The sequence below is a fragment of the Phoenix dactylifera genome, chromosome 9 (assembly GCF_009389715.1).
Source record: "Phoenix dactylifera cultivar Barhee BC4 chromosome 9, palm_55x_up_171113_PBpolish2nd_filt_p, whole genome shotgun sequence".
Lineage (NCBI taxonomy): Eukaryota > Viridiplantae > Streptophyta > Magnoliopsida > Arecales > Arecaceae > Phoenix > Phoenix dactylifera.
Window position 1 is genome coordinate 21594634 of NC_052400.1, and position 23694 is coordinate 21618327.

The 23694-nt window shown below is 39.2% G+C and overlaps 2 protein-coding genes across 11 annotated transcripts; both read left to right on the plus strand.

Moving 5' to 3' along the window:
• The first annotated feature begins 6393 nt into the window (after window positions 1–6393).
• LOC103704798 lies at window positions 6394–11038 on the plus strand. Of its 4 annotated transcripts, XM_039130459.1 has the most exons (5): window positions 6411–6595; window positions 6671–6773; window positions 7425–7522; window positions 7809–8378; window positions 10416–11038. In XM_039130459.1, exons 4-5 carry the CDS (start codon window positions 7822–7824, stop codon window positions 10483–10485), a joined length of 627 nt encoding a protein of 208 aa, XP_038986387.1. In that variant the 5' UTR covers window positions 6411–6595; window positions 6671–6773; window positions 7425–7522; window positions 7809–7821; the 3' UTR covers window positions 10486–11038. The 4 variants fall into 4 exon arrangements, with proteins under 4 accessions (XP_008786483.2, XP_038986388.1, XP_038986387.1 ...); XM_039130460.1 differs by lacking the exon at window positions 7425–7522 and having other exon boundaries at window positions 6410–6595; XM_008788244.4 differs by lacking the exon at window positions 6671–6773.
• A 2275-nt stretch (window positions 11039–13313) lies between these two features.
• LOC103704772 (TSL-kinase interacting protein 1) lies at window positions 13314–22741 on the plus strand. Of its 7 annotated transcripts, none has more exons than XM_039130461.1 (10): window positions 13314–13558; window positions 15058–15164; window positions 19831–19896; window positions 20029–20237; window positions 20565–20743; window positions 20885–21126; window positions 21226–21454; window positions 21560–21940; window positions 22032–22247; window positions 22355–22741. In XM_039130461.1, the coding sequence occupies exons 4-10, from the start codon at window positions 20123–20125 to the stop codon at window positions 22481–22483; spliced, it is 1491 nt and encodes a 496-aa protein (XP_038986389.1). In that variant the 5' UTR covers window positions 13314–13558; window positions 15058–15164; window positions 19831–19896; window positions 20029–20122; the 3' UTR covers window positions 22484–22741. The 7 variants fall into 7 exon arrangements, with proteins under 7 accessions (XP_038986389.1, XP_026659717.2, XP_008786448.2 ...); XM_026803916.2 differs by lacking the exon at window positions 15058–15164 and adding an exon at window positions 19534–19597 and having other exon boundaries at window positions 20014–20237; XM_026803905.2 differs by lacking the exon at window positions 15058–15164 and adding an exon at window positions 19534–19597 and having other exon boundaries at window positions 13315–13558.
• The last annotated feature ends 953 nt before the right edge of the window (window positions 22742–23694 follow it).

Genomic DNA, 23694 nt, shown 5'->3' on the forward strand with positions numbered 1-23694 from the left:
TCAAGGTTTGTCCGAGTCGAAATCAGACGCAGCTGTCTGGGGCTAGGCGCGCGTTACTTGATCTGGTCCCACCAGCTTCAGAGAGAGAATCTCATCCGTTCGATCGGTGCATGACTTATTGGATGGTGGAGATTTCTTTGCCGACTATGGTTGGTTGTGCGGCCCGGCTTTGCTTGATGGACCGAGTCATTGGTGGACAAGTTTTGATGCAAGAGTTCTTTTCAACTTATAGCTTTTTATGCACTCGGCCGGTGCCTAACAAATTACAATTAAGCAATAAGTAGAGCTTTATCACTTTATGAGGATCCATGCAGGTGTATCTTTAGTCTCATATATTAGATAAAATTTTAAATACTTATACAGGACCAAAAAACTCAAATAATATTTTCCAACTAATCTTCTTGAGTAAGATCTTGAGCGTGTGTTTAGTTTCATGTTGGCTATGCACTAGGTAGATTTTGGATACTTGTACAGAGCCAATGAACAAAAAAAGTATATTCTGGCTAGTATTTTTGAGTGAGGTTCTGAATCGTTACATAATTCAGCTACTATGACCAAGAGTTCAATAAGGAATTTTCTTGATTATTATTAGAAAGTTTAGATAATCTCATAAAATTTAGCATAATGGTTGTATTATTGTTTGAATTGATGTCTTTTTCGAATATACAGTACCATCTATAGAAGTATATTAAAGATGCTCATTTCTCTTGCTTAGAAAGGTTACATTGCTTGTGCGCATTGCAAAAAGGCAATTGCACCAACAAATCTTCTAAACCGATAAAACAACTTGCTATGATAATACTATGACCTTATTTTACTTACAATGTATGTAATGGTCTTTTATTGTCAAATTGCTTATTTTCTCCATTGCTTAGCAAATTAGATAGCGTAGCGTCTTGAATTTGTACTATCATCCATAACTTCCTCTACCAAAAGAAAAAGGGAAATATAGTAAGGCCTTTCATCTTAAACTAAGCCATGATCCTTAATCATCACCATTTCATACTTCAACAAAATAGACATCATAAACTAACCCAAATTTAGGGATGGCCACGATTAACCATTTAACTTGTTTCAACCCTATGTAGATCCGATTATATCATGTATTGATCAGGTTCGAGTTCGAGTTAACAGATTGTTTTTATCTATTTTATATCTGAACCAATCTATATCTGATTTGACCTAACTTGATTGCCACCCTTGTCCAAATTAAATTAACTATGGCTAAATTTAGGGTTGGACTTAGACAGAGGCCAGAACCCTACGCATGTTTTGGCCGACCATCATGAAGGCCCAAAATTGTGGCCCATATTGCCCAGGGCACGGATCAAGTGCCCCAGGCGGCACAAGCTGATTCGGGCAAAGTGGTCGCGTGCTGCTCCCGGTGGGGCCGTGTAGTGCTTGCTTGGATCCATGCGCAACTTCGTAACTCGCTAATCGATGGGTGAGAAACCGGGAGGAAATCAGATTTAGGGCCGAAAACTATGTACCATATCATGAGTGGATCCAGAGTTCCGGACCATATTCCCACGGGGAGGATACGGTGACCATATCTAGCGGAGACTAATGCTATCGGCCAGTTGGACTTGATATGACGCCGGTCGGCGGTCGATGGGGCGTCGGATTCATGGGGCTCGTTTACTTCCTCCGATGGAGACCACTTTGTCACTCATCTTGATGCCTTCACTGATCCCATGCTGCCATGCAGATAGGGACCTTGCAATCCACCCACAGCCATATACAGAATATCTTTTTTAAGAGGGGGAAAAAAAAGGGCCACTTTGTCACTAGATCTCCTTCACTGATCCCATGCCAAATAGAGACCATGCAATCCACCCATAGCCATATACGGATTATCTTTCTTAAGAGGGAAAAAAAAGGCTGATACCCATCTTTTTTTATTCTCCATCTAGAACTGATTTCAATTGGAGTTATGAATGATAATTTATGACCTATCTTTCAGTCTGCAAACGTTCCGCTTTAGGTGGATTTGGATTTGACGTAATTAGATCATAAATAGATTAATCCATCTAAACTTATTTATTAAATAAGTTGGATTTAGCTCTAAACGTGGGTCGGATTATGACCTGCCTCGTTTAACTTATTTAATCTGTTTTCAACCTGTTTAACCCGATCCGCTTAATCTGTTTAAATCCATTTAATCCGTCCAATTCTTTTTAACTTGTTTAATAAATGAATTATGTGGATCAGACCGAGTTATCTGTTTAATAAACATGTTGGATTCAAATTTAAAATTTTGAATTATAATAGATATGCCATATATGGGTTAATGAATATTTGACTCAACCTACATCCAATTCGATTCATGTCTGACCCGACCCGATCCGATTGCCACTCCTAACTCGAATCAAATCCAACTTTATTTCATCTTCTAACCAGATTTATTAACATCGACTGGATATGGACGTGTCACTATGCAGAAGCTATCTCTCGAATGATTGGAAAAAAAATTAAATTATAGATAACTCTGTACATAAGCTAGATTATTAAATGACACTTTTATTATTTTTATTTTATAATACAAATCTATAGATAATGTGCTATATAACAAGAATAATCCACTTCCAGATATTTTGAACCTAACAAATTTGGACACGGTTTTCTGTTATGCAAGGAATGTTACCCACCCCTGCTCACATACATGCAATAGGCCTGTTGTGGTTGAAACCTGGCCTGAGGGTGACCACGCCGGAGGAGGACGAGAAGGCGCCGTCCGGGACAAAAAAGGGGAGCCACCTCCTACACTCTTAGGGACCTGCACAAAGCCTTTGCCAGGATTTTGGCGAAAGACCCTTCAATGACTAAATTAGTGGAGTTTTTGGAGAGTCTTATGTTTTAGCGAAGAAGAAAAAAAAAGTCCTTCAGTGTCGTTGGTCTAGCCCATTTATGGTCCTTACAAAGGCGACTGCCGTATATATCATCCTCATCATGGAAGAGAATAGTCTTGGCCAGGTGTGGCAGAGTGTGGCTCATGCTAGGTGTGGCAGGCTATGGCCCTTGGCCAGTATAGCAGGGTATGGCCCTTTACAGGTGTAGCAGGGTATGGCCCTTGACATGTGCTTGGCGAGGTCAGTTCGGCCGTTAGTGGGGTCCAAGATCGGCCGGGCCTCTTGTGAGGACCCGTGCGGGCGTGTGTTTAGTCTCACATCGGTTATTCGCTAGGTAGATCTTGGGTACTTATACAGGATCAAGGAACCCAAATAATACCTTCTGGCTAGCCATTTTGGGTGAGATCCTGGGTTGTTACAAATGGTATCAGAGCGGACCCGGCTCATAACCTATGTGGACTAGGGGACACTGCAGCACGGATCTATTGGGGCTGACCACGGGCCAATCGTGGTGTTTGTGATTAGATTTGAATAGATATGAACCCTTAGCCTGACGAGGACGTCAGGACTTGAACGGGGGGAGTATGTGAGGACCCGTGCGGGCGTGTGTTTAGTCCCACATCGGTTATTCGCTGGGTAGATCTTGGGTACTTATACAGGATCAAGGAACCCAAATAATACCTTCTGGCTAGCCATTTTGGGTGAGATCCTGGGTTGTTACACCTCTGGCCGAAATCGGTTCGGTCTTCGGTAGGACCCGAGGTCGACTCTGGTCGAGGTCGTCTCTAGCTAAGGTCGGCTCGGTCTTCGGCAGGACCCGAGGTCGGCCCTGTTTCTAGGCGGGGCCGAGGTCTACCTGGCTCTTGGCGAGGTCGAGGTCAGCCTGGCTCTGGTCGAGGTCGTTGCTCGCGGTCGAGGGAGTCCCTTCGGCCTACTCGATTCTGAAGTTTGCTTGGCCAAAGTTGGGCGACTCCATGCCGGAGTAGGCCGATTCATTTTGCCTCCGATGGCATCAAGGCCTATATATAGTAACCTAGATCGCGGGTGTTGGTCAGTGCAACTCCACCATGTAGGCCTATGGCACCCGCGAGACGAGCGGTAATACTCGGCCACGACAAACAATCCACGCTTTCCTTCCAGTAAAGACAAGATTTGACCATGTCTCTAATGCTATCTCAGGTGAAAAAAAAACGAAATCATAATTGATAGGTTCACTTTAATTTTTTACATTTGCAAAGGTGATTCATTCATAGACATAGTTTTCCCTTGTGCAAGGAATGTTACCATCCCTGTGCCATACATGCGATGGGCCTGTATGTTTTAGTAACAGAGATCATATATGCTGGTCAACGCAGATCAACTGCTGCATTATTGTTGTATGCAGGCCTATGGAACATATGAGAGACCCAGCTAGACCTGCTTAGTAGGCAGGCTGGTTGGGCTCAGCCTAAGGTACCATTTTATTTAGTCAGGCTCGATCCGGCTTAGCCTTCGGGCCTACTTTCTAATTAGGAGTAGCTGGTTGCTGATCGCCTTTGCAGTCGACGAGATAAGCTTGAACGCGGAGTAGCAAAGGTCACAGGTGCTTGGTGATGCAAGCGGTCTCCAGGGAGGCTGTGGTACAATGGTGGGGGAGTCCTTCTCGAGGAGGATAGGGAAGCAGAGGAAGGCAAGTGGCCTGGTTGTTTTTGGCCAACTGCCCTGGTGCCTTGGCCGTCATGACCTTCATCTTAGCCTTAGTGCTCGAATCCTCCATATCCCTCTCTTGGTGTCCAACCTGGAGGACAAGTAGGGCTTCCATGAGGGGACGACATTGCTGGCAGCCATGGTGGTGGATTTGGAGGAGGTGAAACCCTACATATAGATAGATATATATTATATAAGATCGATGTCGGGCTGGGCGGACACAAACTCGAGTCTGGTCTATTTAATAGGCAGGCTCATATTTCATTTTTGGGCTGGCCCATGGGCTTATCCAGGCCCAAGCTTGTCCAAAACGTTTTGGGCCCGAGCGGGCTGGGCGGCCCGCTCAACTTGTGAATAGGAGTACGTCGAGCCACAGCAACCAATCTATGCTTTTAAGTCTCCAATAAGGACGAGATTTGACTTTAAGTCTCCAATACCATCTTAAAAAACAAAAAAGAAGAAATCTTAATCCAAAAGTGCATTACATTGGGTCTAGATTTTAGAATCAAATTTTAAATCCTATTGAATTGGACCATTACAAGTCCAAGTGAACCCAAAATATGAGCTGACCGGGCAGCCTATGTGTCCGTTTTACATAGCATGTCCAACATTTCCATTCATTCACCACCTATTTTAACCAAGAAATGATTCCTCAATTATCAGCTATTATGTCCCTAATGCTAACTGCGAGCACTATAGTGCGATATATCTAAAGGTGGCAATTTATGATCCGATCCGTCAACTATATTTGTGAACGACCCACTTTAAACAGGTTTGGGTCTGACATAAATGAGTTTAGATCGTAAATGAGTCAATCCATCTAAATATGTTTATTAAACAAGTTGGGCTCAGGTTTAACTTTTGACCCGTTTAATAATTGGATCGGATTATGACCCAACTTATTTAATCTGTTTAAAACCTGTTTAACTTATTTGAAACATGCTTAATTTATTTACAACCTATTAAACCTGGCCTGCTTAACTTGTTTAAATCCATTTAACCTGTTTAATAAATAGCTTATACAGGTCGGACCAGCTTACATGTTTAATAAAAAAGGTTGGACACTTATTTAAAATTTTGACATGTTTAATAAATAGGTTAGATTTTGATTGATGAATTTTGACTCAACCAGCATCTAACCCAATCCGCATCTCACTCAATCCGGCCCCATTGCGTCTCCTAAATACATCTCTTCAGTAATACCTAACAACTTAAACAAAATGTCAAGAAAATGAACCAATCCTAAATCAATAAATTTAAACGCCATTGGGCGCAGGTCTTGGAATAAAATAATGTACAACATGCTGAAGAAAAGGCGTTCCTTAACCTCAAATGATTAAAAAGTAACCCTTATCATTGTTGCTGAGGTGGTGGGATCAGGATGGACCACCAGATCTTGGACCACCTGAAAGGTTCGGCCCTCGGCGGATCGGATGGCCCCATCCCTTGCGCGACACGCAACCAATAGAAAATCTCGACCGCCGATAACCACTTCCACCGGCATATGTCGTTCACCAAGTACCGCCGTACGATCAAGATCGGAGAATCCCATCCCATCGTTACATCTTTGCTTGTCCTTTTAGCTTTCTGTTGTTACGAAAGACGGAGGGATTCGTATGAAAGCCGACAAAAACAATTGCTTTCTCCATTATTATCACCATCACGCTGTGAAAGAAGGCATTGATCTTTCTGTTGTTTTATACTACGTATTCGATGGATAAAATATTAGAAGACCGTCATCACATACCGTTCATTTTATGCGGCCCAGTGCGATGATCAAAGATCGAAATGCGAAGAAGCCCGCGAGCCGTGGGATTCCAAAGGAAAAGGAGCGCCGCAACCAACCGCGAAGGAGAGCAAAAACTCGCCGATCCGGCGCGTATGGTAGTTTGTGGGGACCTTTTGATCTCCTTTATCTCGTCGGGTCGCGTCTCCTCTTTTCGCTCGTCGCCATGTTTCTGGATCCGGGCGGCGACAACTCCCGCCGGAGCTCCTCTGGGGAAACCCAACAGGCTCGCCGCATCTAGTCTCGCCTCTCCCGATCAGGAGATCTCTTCGAGGTTACCCTAATGAATGAATTTCATGTTTTTTTTCCGAATTTTTTATCATTATTCTCGTAATTTTATGAGAAACAGGCTCCTCAAAGGCCGTAGTCTGTGGTGATCGGATGGAAGGCCGAAATGAGACCAGGATTGGTCTGAGAACACGCTAGTTAGCAGAATGCAGCTCGTTTTTTGAGTAATTCTTCCACAGACGAAAAAGGCTTTTTTTTTTTTTGGTTAGATCTATTGCGGTTGTAATGTTAGTTTTATCAATTTGTGTCGAAATTCGAGGTTTTTACCCCTACTGCTTCTGGTAGTTATCCGATGGATTCTTCGTTTATTTCCTGTATCCTATTTGTTTGATTTATTTGAGCTGCCATTGAATGTATGGATTTGAGGTCTAGCTTCTCATTCAGTAAACTTTGCTCGCTGTTCTGTTTCGATCTAAACATCTTTTCACTTCACGTAATTAGCTCAAAAATGTTTTACATAATCTGCTATCTGGGCGAACTTTAATTTTCTATGTAAGTGTTCCGATGCTATGACGATGTTGAATGCTCGTTGTTACATCCGGAACTTTACTGTGAGTCACAGTCCTTACTTGTTACCATTGGTCGTGACCAAGTCCATCAAGTGATCTAGAATAATAAAGTTTTATGGTTTCTAAGTCCCAAAAATCTATATTACAAACTAGGCTCATGGTGATCCTTTTTGATCCACTCTAATTTAAGTCTCAAACAAGAGCACACACGATTTAACTGGTTTGCCTTGCATGCAAATTCCGACAAGTGATTTTTAGCAAAATTAAGATCTTATTTTGGAACTCTATTATGGCTTTGATTGGCAGATGATATGCTATATGGTGATGTGTAACAACCTTCATGCTCATTAAAGGAACTTTTCTAAGACAGCTTCTTGCTCATGATCAATTCAACCAGGTTTATTGTAAGAACCTCACCACTAACAAATGCATTCTTACCTTAAAATTTTGAATGTAGAAATGTAATACTAAAAAAAAAGTGTACAATTGTTAAAATTTCTTGCCCATTCTTTCGTTTGATTGCCTGCATTATGGGCAATGAGTGCCGGTATTGCCCTGATCTAAAAATTTAGTAAGCTGCATCTTCAACCTAACTAGGTTATTAAAGAAAATTTCTTATGTCTTTTTTTGATAGAAGAGGAGACAAAAAGCTACCAATTTTTTTTTAAGAAATCTTCTTATGTCACCCAGATGAGCAGTAGCAATGCTATTGGCTGTGGAAGGAGGAGGATTTTTCTCATCTTCAGCTACAGGGTATAGCAAAGGACTTGCTCTTTTGCTTCTGGGCCGAAGAAACGAAGAAAAACCCATGAGAGTTTCACCCTGGAACCAGTACCAGTTGGTGGAAGAAGAAGTTGACCCTGATCTTCAGCTGGCTTCCAGAAAAAGCCGAGTTTCCTGCAGATGCGCTCGCTTCATTTGTTTTGGCCGCGCATCTGCAGGAAAGGATGGACCATGCCCTCCTAAAGTGGGTCCCATTCACCAGCCTGAAACACTGGCAGATTCCTCTTCTGCTTCGGACACTGGCAGGCTTTGTAGCATTTGTGATGCTATTGATGAGAGTGAGAGGAAGACATGTCTTAGAAGTAGCCTCAAGAAGCCATCAACAAGTTGTTCTATGTTAGTTGGTGAAGCTGATGATGCACATGACTCTTTGCAAGAGGTGCCAACTTCTGTGTGTGCTTGCAGTGAAAGGAGGAAAGTGCAGTGGATGGATGCATCTGGACTGGAGCTTGTTGAGATAAGAGAATTTGAACCCAGGTAGTTTTGATGGAAAATATAAATTAATTTATTCCATATTTCTTACAACATAGATGTTGTTTTCATTATTCAGAAAGAAACAGAATACGACTGTAGTGATTATTATCTATAATTGTTATGATGAGCTCCAAACACATGTCCACAACTAATTTTGCTCCTAATTTTCTTTGCAAAATAAAGGTTCCCTGTTGCTGGCCTTGTTTGTACATAAAATTGCTGGTAAAAGCTTACTCTGTGCTTCGACTTTTGTGCATGGACGATTGGATTTTTGATTCATCTGCTGCCTTTAGCATCTATTTGTTTGTGCATCATGCATTTACTTACGATTAAAAATAAATGTTTGATCACAAGTTTGAAGATACAGCCTACATGGTTCTGACCTCAAATTCAATGTGATTTGATCAAGTGACCTCAAATATGAAGCATACCTTTTAAATGCAACCTAGATGCTTGATCACAAAATCAAATTTATTCATGACAATACCCGATGCTTAATAAAGTTTGTTGTTTATGCGTCATGCTTAGTAGCTTTTTGGTAGTTGAAAACAATTTATTGTACATATAATTTTTATTTTCTAAATTTGAACAGAAATGTTACATGGGGCCATCTCAAGATGACTTGAAGAATCCAACATGACAACTCTCTAAAACACTGACATGTTAGCATGTGTCTATACTTAAAGAGAGCTTGTATGTGCATAATGTAAAATCAATGGGAGCAACTGCTTCATTGCTGAATGAAAATAACAAGACCTTTGAAGTGTTAAGTGCTTAACTGAAATATGATTTCCTAATAAAACCTGCAATTGAAGTTGGTTGGTATTGTCGAACAGTCTATGCTTTTGTCTATATACTCCATTAAAAAGAGCAAAGTTGGGTCTTTGCGTGGTTTCTCAGTATTTCTTCCAACTTTGCCATTAGCTTTTTCTAACTAAATCTTACTTAAACAGAATTTTTTATAGTGGCAGGTTTTAGTAACAATTTTGAACAAGCTGCCATTTTGTATAGTGGAAGCATCATTTTCACCGGTCATTCTTCCTCTGACATCAAATCCTGTGTAACTACCTTCCCTTCCCACCTCTCTCTAGCCCCCAGCTGTCCCGGCTACACCCAGCTTCTTTACATATCCTAATTAATTTGGAGGTTTTTTAGGATATGCCTAACTGCCTATTAATCAATTGATCTAAAATTCTTTCCTAACATAACCAGGGAAGAAAATCCATGAAAAGTGGCTCCCCATTCTCTCTAAACTCTCAACCTCTCCTTCCCATATCACACCCCCACATACTCTTACCAATGTCTCCAGCCACTCCACTTATTTTGCTTCTCTTTCCTCCCTCATCATAATTTTCTTTTATGGGCTTCACATGCATGTGTACTAGTAGACACTAATATAATATCATCATGTTGTAGTTTTTTTGTCATGTTCCTTCACGGCATTTATTCTTTATGGGTTGAGCCCTATTTAGTAGTTTTTAGTATCTATAAAATGTGTCTTGCTTCTTAGTAGGAATTGTAACACTGTGTGCACTTATTTGCTAAATGGTTTCCTGAATTACTAACTTAAGATGGATGTTCTTAGCACTTAAGCCTGGCAGTGGTGGGTTACTTGAAAGAGGGAACAGGAACTTTCCCTTATGAGATAGGCATTATTGATTTTATTTTTTATGATATTTTCTGTAGATAATAGATTCTGTGTCTTTTATTTTTCCTTCAACCTTTAAAGCTCTGTACTTGCTTATTTTAAAACTGTCTCAAAATCTGAAATAATTGAGATACTTGATTTGTTGATGATTGTTGTGTCTGCTTTGACCTTTGAAGTCTGGAAGTCTTTCACTCGAACACAGACTTCTGCTTTCTTAAGCTAAAGATAGATGTCCAAAGTCTGCAATGTCCTATTGTCTTGCATAAATGATGATCAAAAGTTAGATCTTTTCAGTTTCTAATGCACAAACCACCTACTGCGTTACATAACTTCCTGTAGTTATGCAATTATATGCGAACTAACTGTGCTTCTAATGTTGCTTATTTTTTCAGTGATGCTGGCTCATCAGATGATGAATTTGGACTTGGAGGTGAGAGATCATGTGAATGTGTTATTCAGTAGACTACTATCTTCTGTACAGATGAAGTTATTACATTATCCATCGGGCAAGCATGTTATTTTTCTTCAGCATCGGCAATACCTTTTAGGTGATTGGCTGGCCGTATATGACCTATTCAGTTAAACTTGCCTGCCATCTATTACATCCTCCTACATTCATCAAAGTCGGCTTTGAGCAGAGATAACCGAAGCTCAAATTACTGTATTTTCCTCTCTCTCTCTTTATTGCTGTCCATGCTCTCTGCCATTTATCTTCAGGATGTACTGGCATGCAACATGATCTCACCCTCATGGTTGTTTTTTTTTTTTTTTTTGGCTTATGTTAATGGTCGTGCTCAATGTTTCTGGAATTTCTTTGTTCTTGGAAATGGCACAGGGGAACAATGGTCTCACAGTTGGATCAAATGGCTTTGGAATTAATTTGCCTATTACAGTCGATTTCGGAAGTTCTGTAAATGTCAAATTGAAAGGAGAAGACTTCATTGTTGTTGCCCTTGTAAAAATTATAACCTTTATGAGCGTCATCAAATTGAAAGCTTTGAAATTCCTTGCTTTATAGCGGCTGACGGCTGTATTCTGAACTTCTTTATAGTCTATAGCACCTCCAATTAATTTAATGAGAACATTGGTAGGATTCATAATATTGCATATGCAAAAGTTTTTGAGAAGCAAATTTCTTGAGTAAAATGTGGTCAGTGTTTCCGTATTCGTAGTAGACAAAGCTATACGTTAATGTCAAATCTATGGGCTGCGTGCCTGCAAAGTACATGACTTTTCGTGTGCGCCACTGGTGGCCCAAAGCTTTTCACCCGTGCGGTATTAACTCTATTTCCCGAAGACGGCCAGCCCAGGCTTCTCGTTGTTAGCTGAGACGTGACGTGCCACTTCCGCCTTGTCCTGGGTCCGAATGAGCGTGGAGGGGAGGAAAACTTATACCCTACGCTAGGTGCACCACATCAGCGGTACACCATGCTAATGGAACTTCGCCACGTGGCTAGGCATGCCATATTAGCATAAGTTAAAGGAGGAGAGGGTGAAGCGTCTCGCCTGCTCCCCTCTTTCTGATCGGAAAGTCCTAGCCACCCCTCCCATGTCTCCTTCATTACCGTCCCGCGGCCTTCTTCGAGGATGGCGCCGCATGAAGGGTATTGGCGGCCATAATAGGTGTTGGAGTTTTAATTATAGTATGCCATACCGAATGGTACCAAACAGTATCAGACGTACCGTAACATACTGTTTCGGTACCGAACGATATCGGACATACCGTAACATGCTGATTCGGTACCGAACGGTATCGATCCTCGGTACGTCAAAAAAATTTCGTATTGTATTGACACTATGCTAATATGACATCGGTATGTATCTGATACCAGTACGGCAAACCTTCGTTATAATTAAAAAATAATTTTTTTATCTTCTAAATTTTAGTTGTTTTAAATATTTTAAAAAAGATGCCGTCAGAAAAGTTGTGACTCTTTTCGAAATATTAATTTTATCCAATTCAAATTTTTTTTTCTCTTTTTTTTTACTAATACTCTGTTTTTCAAGAGTTTCTTCCATAAACAGAGTTCTTCCACTTTTTAAATTTTTTGCTTTCTATTTTTCACGATCGTGCTCGTGAGAGGAGGATGGAGAATCAGATTGTTGTACCTTGGGGATGAGAACGTTGTAAACTCGTACGTAGTATATATCACATACCTCGATGCAGGCATGCTCTTTTAATCTTCTAAATTTATTTTAGTAAATTATTTTTTTATAATACTATTATAGGATAACAATATAGCAACTTCTCGACAGTAGCTTTTGACAGGAGACTAAAAAAATTTAATTTTTTAAATTAAAATTAAAATTTTAAAACAAGTAAAATTTAGGGGATAAAAAAATTTATTTATTTTTAATTAAAACTCCAACAGAGCGTCCGTGGTAGTTGACAAGATTAGCTTTTGTGATCATCTTAAGCTTGCCGACGGCGGAGAAGATGGGTGGCGGGCGATGAAGTCGTGGAGGTCCTGGCGCTCGACGAGGGGGGCCTCGAGATCGAGATGGATGACGCAGTAGCTGGCAGGATGGCAGACGGTGAGGAGGGCGCGCTTCATGAGTGGCGGTCACCGACGGAGCCGGAGACGAGGAAGGTGAGGCGGGGCGGGCCGAAGCTCGGACTCGACGAAGACAGGGGTGTAGAAGGCGACAAAGGGGTTGGAGGCGGAGGGGGAGGAGAGGAAGGAGGATGGGAGGAGGGCAAGCGAGATCGGGGTAAGAGAGACTTGTCAGGAAGAGGAGGAGGGCGACGGTGGAGCCGATCACCAAAGGCACGACCCCACGCCCTCTCCAGTCTCCATGCTCGCCACATGGCGTGCCTGGCCACGTGGTGAAATCCCACTAGCATGGTGCACCGCTGACGTGATGCACCTGGGTATAATTTCTCAAAGGGGAGAGGAAGGTACCGTATAGGGGTTGTATCTTTCGAAAGAGATAGAAGGATTACACACTGCACGGCTCTCAATGCGCTTCAAATTCTATCACGCATCTGCCTGCACAGCTCTCAAAGCGATCAGCGGATGATCCAACGGTGGATGTGCAAAAGAAAGGTGAATCTTCTTTCGCACGAAGGATATAACGACTATCCATACTTGGATATAGCGTGTTACGTAATCCTGCAGCGGATCCACCAAGGCCTTAGGTGGAAGAGTACCGCAGCACGCTGTTCCGATGCGGACGAAACGCCCAGCCGTCAACTCTGATCATTTGATGGCTCCAACTGGCTGCTTTAGCTCCATCTGGACCGTTTAAAACAGGGGTTACCTCGTATCCGGAAGGTACACTGTATGTAGTTCGTTTTAAAACGCCGGGTTTCGGGGGAAAGGGCGGTAACTCTCCGCCCTTCGACTCCCAGAGAGGAAAGACAGATAAAGCTCCAGAGTCCCAAAATAAATATCCTCTTTCCTTCGCAAGAATCCTTCATTATGAGCTCCGATCTTGTTCTTGTTTCACCGTCTTCTTTCGCTCCACGAGCCAAACCCTAAGATTCGCCCGGAGGAGGTCGTGGCAGCGATCGCTCCTCCCTTGGGACTTCAAGGTGAGGAATCGATCTTTTTCTTGAATTTAGGGTTATTTGCCCCAAAATCCAGCGGATAAGAGCAGAAGTTGCACTTTTTTTTTCTTTTGATCTTTTTCGTGCTGAGATTTGACTTAGGGTTCTCGTCGGTGATTGCCAGTGCTTTCTTTTAATATATTACTTGTTTGCCGGTGTATTTTTTTTTTATTTTAAGTTCGAAATGTTGGATCTTTACTATCTTTTGATCGTTCTGATTGTTAAAACATGACGAATTTCAGGAGATTATTTCGTTTGTGTGATGCTGCTGTGTTTAAATCTTTTTCTTTTGAAATCGTTGATGGCTTTTGCGTGGCTCAAGATTAGGAGTCCAAAAGATAATTATTTGTTGAAGCACTGGTTTGATCCACGCTTCTTGACGACATCAAGATGGAAGTGAAAAGAAGCTGATGTTGGGGTGATTGCACGTCCATGATGAACAAGCAACAAAGGCCATGAATTCTCATTGCTTATGGCCTTTCATTGAATCTCATGGTTGTGAAAAACCCTAGATCCAATGGATTTCTGCTAGATTTGATGGACATCTGTTTAGGTTTTCAAGCAAAAACCATGCAATTGATTCTGTATCTCTAATTAAACCACCATGTTCCCGATTAGTCTATTGGTATCATAACCTACCATCTATTCTTAACTCTAGCATCTATTCACCCTCTATCACGATGAGTCTTTTACCTCCATATCTAGCTTGTGCTCTGAAATCTGGTCAATTAGCTTTCAGGACAGCAAGTACAATAGCCATGAACATTTCAAATTTATGCATGAAACTTATTCCCTCTCATTTGATCCAAGAACAATGCTTGCATAATCCAGATAGCTCATTTGAAAAAGTCATTCAGCTAATGTGGAGCTTTCCTGTTGCTATTGTTGGACTCACACAATGCCGTGTGATGGACAAAGGAGCAACAAAAAGCTTCTGACCAGCTGAGTGGCTGCCCTTTTAGGTGAGATTTCCTAGTTGCTAAATCATCTCTATTGATTCGATTGATTGGAGGGCACTTGGAAGCAAATGAATGGAAGTACTTGGGTTTATTGTAGAATACTTCCATGTGGAAATACTAGATTCCCCCCCTAAAGAACTTCTTATCCAATTAAAGTTTGACTTTTCTTATTTAGATTTGATCCAACTCTCAGTTTTTTGAATTGGGAGTGGCATGAGTGCATGGTGAGACTTTGAAGTAGGTGTTCTAACCTACATAAAAGTTTCATGGGATTAATGTCCAATTTCCTTTAATGTTCATAATAAGAAGGGAACTACACATTAAGCACGATAAATGAAGAAAAACATAAAAGTTTTTGGAAAGCAAAGATAGTGCAAGGAGTGTAACAAGAAATACACACACACACACAGAGACACACATAAATATGACTGAGGGAAAAAGAAGGCATACCAATATTGAAACAAAATATTAGTAAATGAATATTTATTTTACCTTGTGTGGCTTTAGTGATTTTTTTTTTGCCAGATCAAGAAGAGAGATTGATTTGGAAGGCCAATGTTCCATAGTGTCTCAGGATTGTTGGTTGTAGGGAGCTAGGGATTGAAACGGTTGTTAGCAAAGTCAGGGTGGAGGTATCAACAATGTTATCTAGACACTCCAAACTGTGATTTTTTTGATTTGTAGACACTTGGACACTTGGGATATTTCATGACCCTCTTTGCTCATGAATTCCACTTACTTATGGTGCCATCATCAATACATGTCTATGGTCTACCTTTGCAACATCTATATGGAAGTTATTAAGTCTAACATAACTATTAGCAACCATTTTATCAAATTTTTAAATTAAAGAGCATAGTTCTATCTCATTATTCATTGTATGTAAACATCAAAATGAAGTTATACATATATAAGATACATGCATGTCTCCATGCCCTGCTTTTATAAGATATAAAGTTAGACATACATGGATACTTGACACTTGTATCATGTGTCCACGTAATATTAGTTATTGAGGTGAGAGTGCCAGTGTAGTCTTGGATGAATCAAAGTGGTTTTAAGGGATTATAAACATTTTCTGGTTTTGGCTTGAAACGGGTTCTTTTCCCTAAAGGGCGTGTGGGGGGAAATCTACGACCGCTTTCACAAGATCAAATTAATGGCATGGTGATTTGATTTGAGAATAAATGGTATGGTAAGCTAGGGTGGATTAGTACTATTGGTTAACCTATCTCGTTTCCCATTGGATCCTCATCCAGTTGCTATATAAAAATAGGAATGCTAACAATTGGTTATGAGTGCAATAGATAGGGGATAGTGGATAATTAACTAGCAAGGAAATAGGTGGGTGGATAGAAAGTTTTGGTCCACCTAGATATACCATATCATTTCTCTTTCTTTGAGGGCATACAAAATAATTATTTTACATAGAGGACACGAATAACAGATTCAAGGTTTTTACACTCGATTTTTGTGCCCTCGGCATAGTTTTAGTTTTGGAAATTTTGGTAGTTTTGGTAGTTTTTTTCTGGATTTTGAAGCCTCGGTTGAAGAAGAAAAAAATGCAAAAATATGTGAAAGAAGAAAAAACTAAAAGAAATCAAGTAATTTTGCATAATCTTATTGTGTTTTGAGCTATACAAAATTATAGTTTATGTAGCGTATGTAGTTTTATGCCGAGAACTTTATGAGGCTTAATCATTAAGCATGCCAAAGGAATGTACTAATGTATTCAATATCAATAACAATACTACTTGTTAACTGACATAACAAGTACAAAAGAGTAAAAAATTAATTACATATACTTATTCAATATTTTTCCAATAATTAGAAGAAGAAAAGTGAAGGACATTGAGGTGGCACTAATAGTTAGTTCCTAAAATTCTCAGAACTAATAAAAGATTCCTACCTCCTAAAACGGCTTATTTTCAAATCAAAAAAGCACATGCATCTTTTAATGTTGCCTTCGTGTGTAACGTAAAGGCACATCACATAAACGTATCGATGCCTTGCATCTAACTGACCATAATAAACTAATAATATAGCTTAGTTAAGGTAACTGAACTTGTAAACTTTCGAGTAATATTTGAGTTTTATACAGTATAAAAATATTTGCTTGTTAAACCAATTCAAAAAGGAAAAAGTTGTTTTAGTCAGTCTTAATTAAAATCCAAATTGGCAGAAATTAACAATTTTGATTACTCCCAGATCAGTCTTTACCAAAATGGATCTATTTTTGCTGAAATAAATTGGTTTTGGCTGAAACTGAGAACCTTGCTCCCACACATTCTCCTTCTATCTCTGTTAACATGTGGTGCATATACTATGAGATACAATGGGATCTTAATACAACGAAATAAGAATTTTCTTTTATATTTCCATTATCGACATCAAATAAAAATACTAAAACCAAATACAAATAGCTTAAAAATACTAAAACCAAGCAAATACTTTTGTAATGTCATTTATGATAGGTCATTTCATTTAACTGAAACATCTCAATAGCTCGTATAAGTTGCGCCTCTGTTGATAGCTCTTCGGGCGAAAAGGTAATTAATAATAGATAATTTATATGGTTGGCAATGGGTTGAGTTGGGCTTGGTTTAGGTCAACTTAGGAGAATATACTCATGAAACCTTGAGCTATACTCAATCAGACCAAATATCGGGTTAGGATCCTTTGACCCATAACCATCCGTGAGTTGACCACAAGGAGTCGACCTGACTTACTTGACCCATAACCTATTATACCCAGCATGACCCAAACAAAAATAAACCCAGCCCAACTTGTTTGATCCAATCGTTGCAATTCTTAGCGGCCTTAGTGCCAAGATGAAGTAGACATAATATTATAAATAGACCAACTACTCTCAAATTCCTTATTCCAAGGGTATGACTTGATCAGAAACAAACTTAGAAGTCTATCCTCACGAGTTGTGTGTCAAAGCTGCGACCCTTATTGAACCCATTTAAGTTTGGGTCAAAAAAAAAGAGAGCTATGCTTGCCTTGAACTAAAAAACCTTTGACCCAAACCTAACCAATTAGGGTCAGGTCTAGTGAGGTTTTTGGCTCGGTTAGTTTTATGACTCTTGAGCATGGTTTGAAATACTATGGTATGGGAGTGTACCAAGCATGTATACATGCTCATATCTACTCATGGTTTGTCAATACTGGATGATAAAATAGAATATGTACCATGATACATTCCATGGTACTGTTAGTTTTCAAACCTTGGATAGGAGACAGGTATATCTATATGTCTGCTTGTGCATGTATAGGAGAGAGCGATGATCTTGGCATTACTAGCATGGAAATGAATGGGCCAAATTCCATATTACGAAGATGGTAAGGCAGAGAATATAAATATTGTGAGTGATCACTTCCATGTTTTCCTAGCTCTGTTAATCATTTTTGCATAGTTGTAATTATACCCATGCATATAATAATGACAAATAGAGATCAGGCATGTGAACTTATTATTTTTCCATCAGGGCAAAAATGACAGGCCCAAACCCATCAAACTTATGCTATTTGATATAGTTTAGGTATAAAATAATTTCTGATTCTGGGGATTTTCTTTTAAGTTGTTTGAACCACTATATTAGAGTCAAAATTTGGCTTTGCAATTAAAGCGAAAGATGATACCTTAAAAGAGATTGCTTGACAAAGAGGCTCATCTTAGGAGTCAGATAGTATATAGTAGTCTTCTTATGTTCCCCTTATAAAAGGTGTTATTCTATTTATAAGTTGAATATGGAAGTCCTTGATCATTAGAATTATATTTTGTAATGGTATAGGTTTTTCATGATATGAGGTTACAGTAAACTCCAAATTTTGTAATCTTAGGATTCGTTTGGTTCATGGGAAGAGGAGGGGAGGAGTGTGGTCAATGGAAAAATGGAGAAATGCCTTATGTTTGGTTGGAGTTTTCAAAGAAGAGAGATGGAAAAGTAACTTCCTAATGAAAATAAGATTCCCATATATGGAAAAGAAAAACCCATATGGAACATGGAAAAGTCGCATGGGCTGGGAATTGGTGTAATTTTTTGTCCAAAAACGACCATAAGTTTTTAGATAGAATGAGTAAGATCTTTTCCTTTATTAAGGGCATAACTAGTATTTATACAACTGTCTAAGGAAAGTAGATGCTCAACCAAATATAAGCCATTTTGGAATGTGCCACTTTTTCATGGTCAACCAAACTTGCAAAAACCACGTTCCCAGGCATCATATATCCATGTGTCAACTTCCTAGAAAAACAATCTAGTAAGAAATTCTTCCCACGAACCAAGCGGGTTTCCTAGTAGTGATTGTTTCGTGAGTTAAAAAGTCCTCATTGAACTCAATAACCTATGTTGGCCTCCCTATCCTTGGTTAGCATCAGGAGAACTTTATACTTAGAGATGATATCTTCTAAGGGGGGATTCTCCTGTCTATTTAAGTTCGATACAACTTCAATTTTTTTAAATAATTTTATTGATGTTGAATAAAATGATGGCTAGAACAAATTAAATCCATCTTGTCATGCAGTTCCATAATAGTTTTGGAATTAGAATTTGGTTAGAGGTTGAATTCTAACTTGTTGAACCAATCCTATTCCATCTATTTATATCTTTCTGTTTCATTTTTCTAGTTCAAAAAAAAACTCTATTGTTGACTGAACTTAAGTCAAGACAGTGGATTTAAATTGTTACAGCAGAGTAGTGGTTTTTGTAGTAACTATTTAATTGTTCTTCTGGATGCAGATGCAAATTCAAGCTAGATAGTTGATTTTGCTGAAATCAGTAATTGATCATGGAAATTATCTGCTGGGATTAGTTAATTTTTGCTAAAATCTACCGTCCATGAGTAGAAATTAGATTTTTTAAAAAATTGAAGCAGATAGTTCAGTTTGAGCACCAGATTCAAACTCTTCTGCCACTAATTTTATTGCATATCTAAAATTATCGCATTTGTCTGTTAATCTTTTCTGGGTTCAGTCCTCACTCAGCCGATTGACAGGACTTCTACAGCTTCGAGTCTACTGATTTGAAACAAGCGTCTTTGGCCAGAAAACATTGATCTTGTATGGATGCATGTGGCGACTGATATTGTATCTAATTATGGCATGGAGATGTCAAATGTTCATACATAGATATTGTTTGGACACATGCACTGTGATACATAAATATTGTCACATTCTGCATGGATCCAATCTTAAGCATGAGTATTCAGATAAATCATCAACCCTACTGATTATTGGATAGTGTTTTACTGAAATAGATGAACTGATTCTTTGCAACTTTCGACCATTGTCAGGTAACATTGTGGTTATAATATCGTATATCTTTGGATTCAGGAACAATAAATATTTTGCTATTTCATGTAAGTGCTGAAATCTATGTTTCTAACTATTTTAATAGAAGGAACCTTACTTTATAATCCAGAGAAAAAGTACTGAATTATCCATGCAGCAGTTTTGTCTGAACTTACTAGTGACAGCTTATGTCAATGCAGATTCAAAGCTGATAGCTGTTCGCAAAAATTTTATTTATAAGATCCAGTGGTGGGATTCACGTGAAGGGTGTGATCCTAGGGTGACTGAGTTACCATGATGACTGGTGGGAAACAGCCTAAAACAACTATAGGGGCGCATAGGAAAAACGGACTTGGCTGCACCAAATCCGTTACTACAAAAACTGCCAAGCAGCGGCAGAAAACAACGGGTAATTTCATGGCATTGTATTGTATCTTATATAAGCTTGAAAAACTAACCTGCATCATTTCGTTGGTATTTGTTGAAGTACTCCCATTTTGAATTCTTCAACAATCGCATATTAATTAACTCTGGGCTCATATCATAGCTTAAACATGGAAGCATATAACCAACAATATATTGCATACATGTAATGCTTTTGTTTCTCGGACATCCAAGTAGACTTAAGAATTAAACACTATCAATAGAAGAGTCTTGCTGAGCTGGTTTGTAAACCTTGGTTTTTTTTCGTTTTCTTTTGTATTTTTTTGAAATTCTAAATTACTTTTGTTTTCAGGGGAAAAAAATTCTCCAGAACAACCATCCCCTCTGCAAACCAAGGTTATGCAGACTAGCCTCCAGGAAACAACACCTGGAAGTTCTAGGCTTGCATCAAAACAATGTCTACAATGCAGTGAGAAGCTTAAGATGCAGCTCTTTCCAATAGATGAAGTTACTAGAAAAGGGGTGGAGCAGGTGAGATCAAAACCCGAATAGTATATCAATGACAATTTTCACGCTGCTTTACGAGGAGTAAAAAGATAATTGTGACTAATAACTTGTGGCTAAACCTACGCTTATTATATACCATGACCTGCATTCTTGATAATATCACAGGGTCAACATAACCCTTACCTGGAACTTATTATAACAACTCGAAAGAAAATATCATCAGTGGTGAAGCACCTTAATGTCAAGTGGGGCAGTTCAAAATTTGCATCAGGAGAGCTAATGCTCTTTCCATACAACGCACAGATAGACACTCTAGCCAGTCACCGAAGATGGACAATAAAAGATTCTGATACCACTGCAGCTGCTGTGTATGCTTCCATTGGTAAACCTGCCATTTTCCGTTTGAGGTATACCTCATACATTTGTGCTGGTTGTGTTGCTCTTCTCATTCATGATTACAATCAGCTACTTAGCTAAAAGGTATGACTTGGATATTCTTTTTCAAGATATGGCTGGTTTTCCAATTCCGAGCCAACAACTGGTGGGATACATCTGACTCCTCTCCATTCTGAAGACAATTTACAGACTAAAGAAATTTTGCCTATGAATATAACTGAGGCGAAAGCGCCTCCGTATCCTGTATCAAGCATGGAAAATGAGCCAGTGGATACTGATAACTCATTAAACCAAGTCCCTGTTGCAGCCCTTGTGTTGGATAAATCAGTTCAAGCGGTGGTACTTAACTAATCTCCTCTGATTTATTAACCAAATATTTTTTTTTTTTGCTATTTTGTATCTTTACTGACTGTATCTTCAACTTATTCTTTTGTTTTTATGGAGAAGGAAAATCTTGGTAAAAGTGACGTGCTTTCATGGGCTGATTGTCAATGTAACATAAGCGTTGGAGCTCTGCTATCTGAAGCATCACCAACTTCAGATGCAAACTTTTGCCATCCATTGCCTGCACAGAAGAACTCAAGTCTTCAGCAGAATCCAATTACCTGTGATTCATTTGATGCTGCTCTTGCTTCCCTTGTTGCCTGTCATCAAACCACAAATCAGTCCACACAGGTGCCCCGTTCATCCATTTGGGATGCTGAAGAAACACGTCATGCGTTTCCATTTCATAAGATCACTCCTAACAATAATGATCCAGCTTCATCCAAAGATGCTCTTATGCCTACATGTATCGGTTCAAATTCAATGGGACTTAATGATATGGTAATTGTCTTGCTTCCCCAAACTAGAATATTTTTGTTATTATTCATAGTGAAGCAAAGATTAAACTAGTTCATTAACTGTAATTTTGCAGCTAGGCACTCGGGTGGGGCATGCATCAGCAGATCATGTTTGTCAAGAACCTGCGACCAATCGGCAGATCCACACAAACAGTGATGCAATTCCAGAACCTGCGGCGGGCTTGCAGCCCAATGCCCAGGATAATGCTAATAAAGAATCAATAAAAAGTTCAGAGCCTCAAATAGAAGCTTTACGCAACAGTGATTTTGGGAGAGTGGACATCTACTGGGTACCAATAATGTTCTCAAATAGTTTCCTCTGCTTATTGTTCAACTTCAGATTCAGTAATTGAAGTCAGCTAATATGATTTGTGTTTATTTTTCCATGACTGCACAGCCTGAGTCCTTGGGTACACTGGAATACATAGCAACTTGCTCTAGGCAGATCAACAGTGGTGACACTCTTAATCTTGGTGCGTCATTTGATACAAGTCTTGATTCATTCCAGAACTTCTCTATTTTTTGATACAGAGAAGATGCCATGTTTCTGAAGCTGCCTCATAGGTTGGTTCCTCTTTGTGCAGAAATTTCAAGTAGTTAAGGCCATATATCTGTTTCTTTGTTAGATTCACATGGTTCAGCTTCTGAAAGAAAGTGCAAGTTGTATAAGGAGTGTTAATATAAAGTGACCTGGTGACATTTTCTCAGTTTTTAATGCAACCATAAAACAGCAACATTTTAAGTTGGGTGCAATTATGGTATTGTTCCGATTGTTATTATGTTCTCAAAAAGCATCTTTTCAAATTTTTTAGTATCAAAATAGTTATTGTTATAACTTTTTCAATCACTCATGGCACAAAAAAATATTATTTTTGAAACCGCACAATCTCTTTTAGTTATTATAAAACTTGTAATTTTGAAAGGAAACAATATTTTATTTAGAGTCAAATAGTAATGGCTATTATTTGTATCTAACAGATTGTTATAACACAATAATATATAATCTATTAACGAGCTCTTATTAGCTAGAGAGAGAGAGAGAGAGGATCATGGAGATGTGCGGCTAGGATTAGGGGAAATTGTGTTTCTTTGAATGGATGAGATAAAAAGAGGGAGAGATAACATTAGGTGAGAGAATTCAATCCAATGATATAGAGGGGTGATAAATGGAAATATAGGATTGTCTCATTCCTCTTTTTTTGGATTGATCAGGTGGAGGGTGAAAGGATGGTTAAGATTTTGTATGATAAAGAAAAGAGGATCTAATGGAGGGGAAGAAAATGTCATAGTTGTGACATGGGCTGGATTTAAGGAGGGTTTTAAAGGCTCATTTAATTATTAGGAAGGGATTAAGGGTGAAAAATATTGCACCAAATTTCATCCCATGCATTTCATAAAATGTATATGAAGAAAGGGGAAAAAAAAATATCATCCATGATATCTTGCCTTCATCTTTTTGTAGGATTAGGATTTAGGGGGGTTTGGTTCGCAACCACAATCGGAATTGAAAGTAGAATGGAGTGGAATAGAAATTAGAATGGTCATATACCCAGATACATTTGGCTCGAGACTAGAATCGAAATTAGAATAGAATTTGAATACTAAGAGAGAGTTTGATTGGATTTTGGGAAATTTGGGATATTCTCATTTTCTCTTGAAATCAGAATGTGAATAGGACTTTCTCTAACCAAACAGCTAGAATGGGAGTTATTCATTCCGATTCCCATTCTAGATCCC

Bases quoted from the DNA above. Each gene is read 5' to 3' on its own strand.
- LOC103704798 (XM_008788261.3), top strand. From the start codon at position 7,822: ATGCTATTGGCTGTGGAAGGAGGAGGATTTTTCTCATCTTCAGCTACA. The intron at 8,379-10,415 runs GTAGTTTTGATG...TTATTTTTTCAG, and splicing joins ATAAGAGAATTTGAACCCAG to TGATGCTGGCTCATCAGATG.
- LOC103704772 (XM_039130461.1), top strand. From the start codon at position 20,123: ATGATGACTGGTGGGAAACAGCCTAAAACAACTATAGGGGCGCATAGG. The intron at 20,238-20,564 runs GTAATTTCATGG...TTTTGTTTTCAG, and splicing joins GCAGCGGCAGAAAACAACGG to GGGAAAAAAATTCTCCAGAA. The intron at 21,455-21,559 runs GTACTTAACTAA...GTTTTTATGGAG, and splicing joins ATAAATCAGTTCAAGCGGTG to AAGGAAAATCTTGGTAAAAG.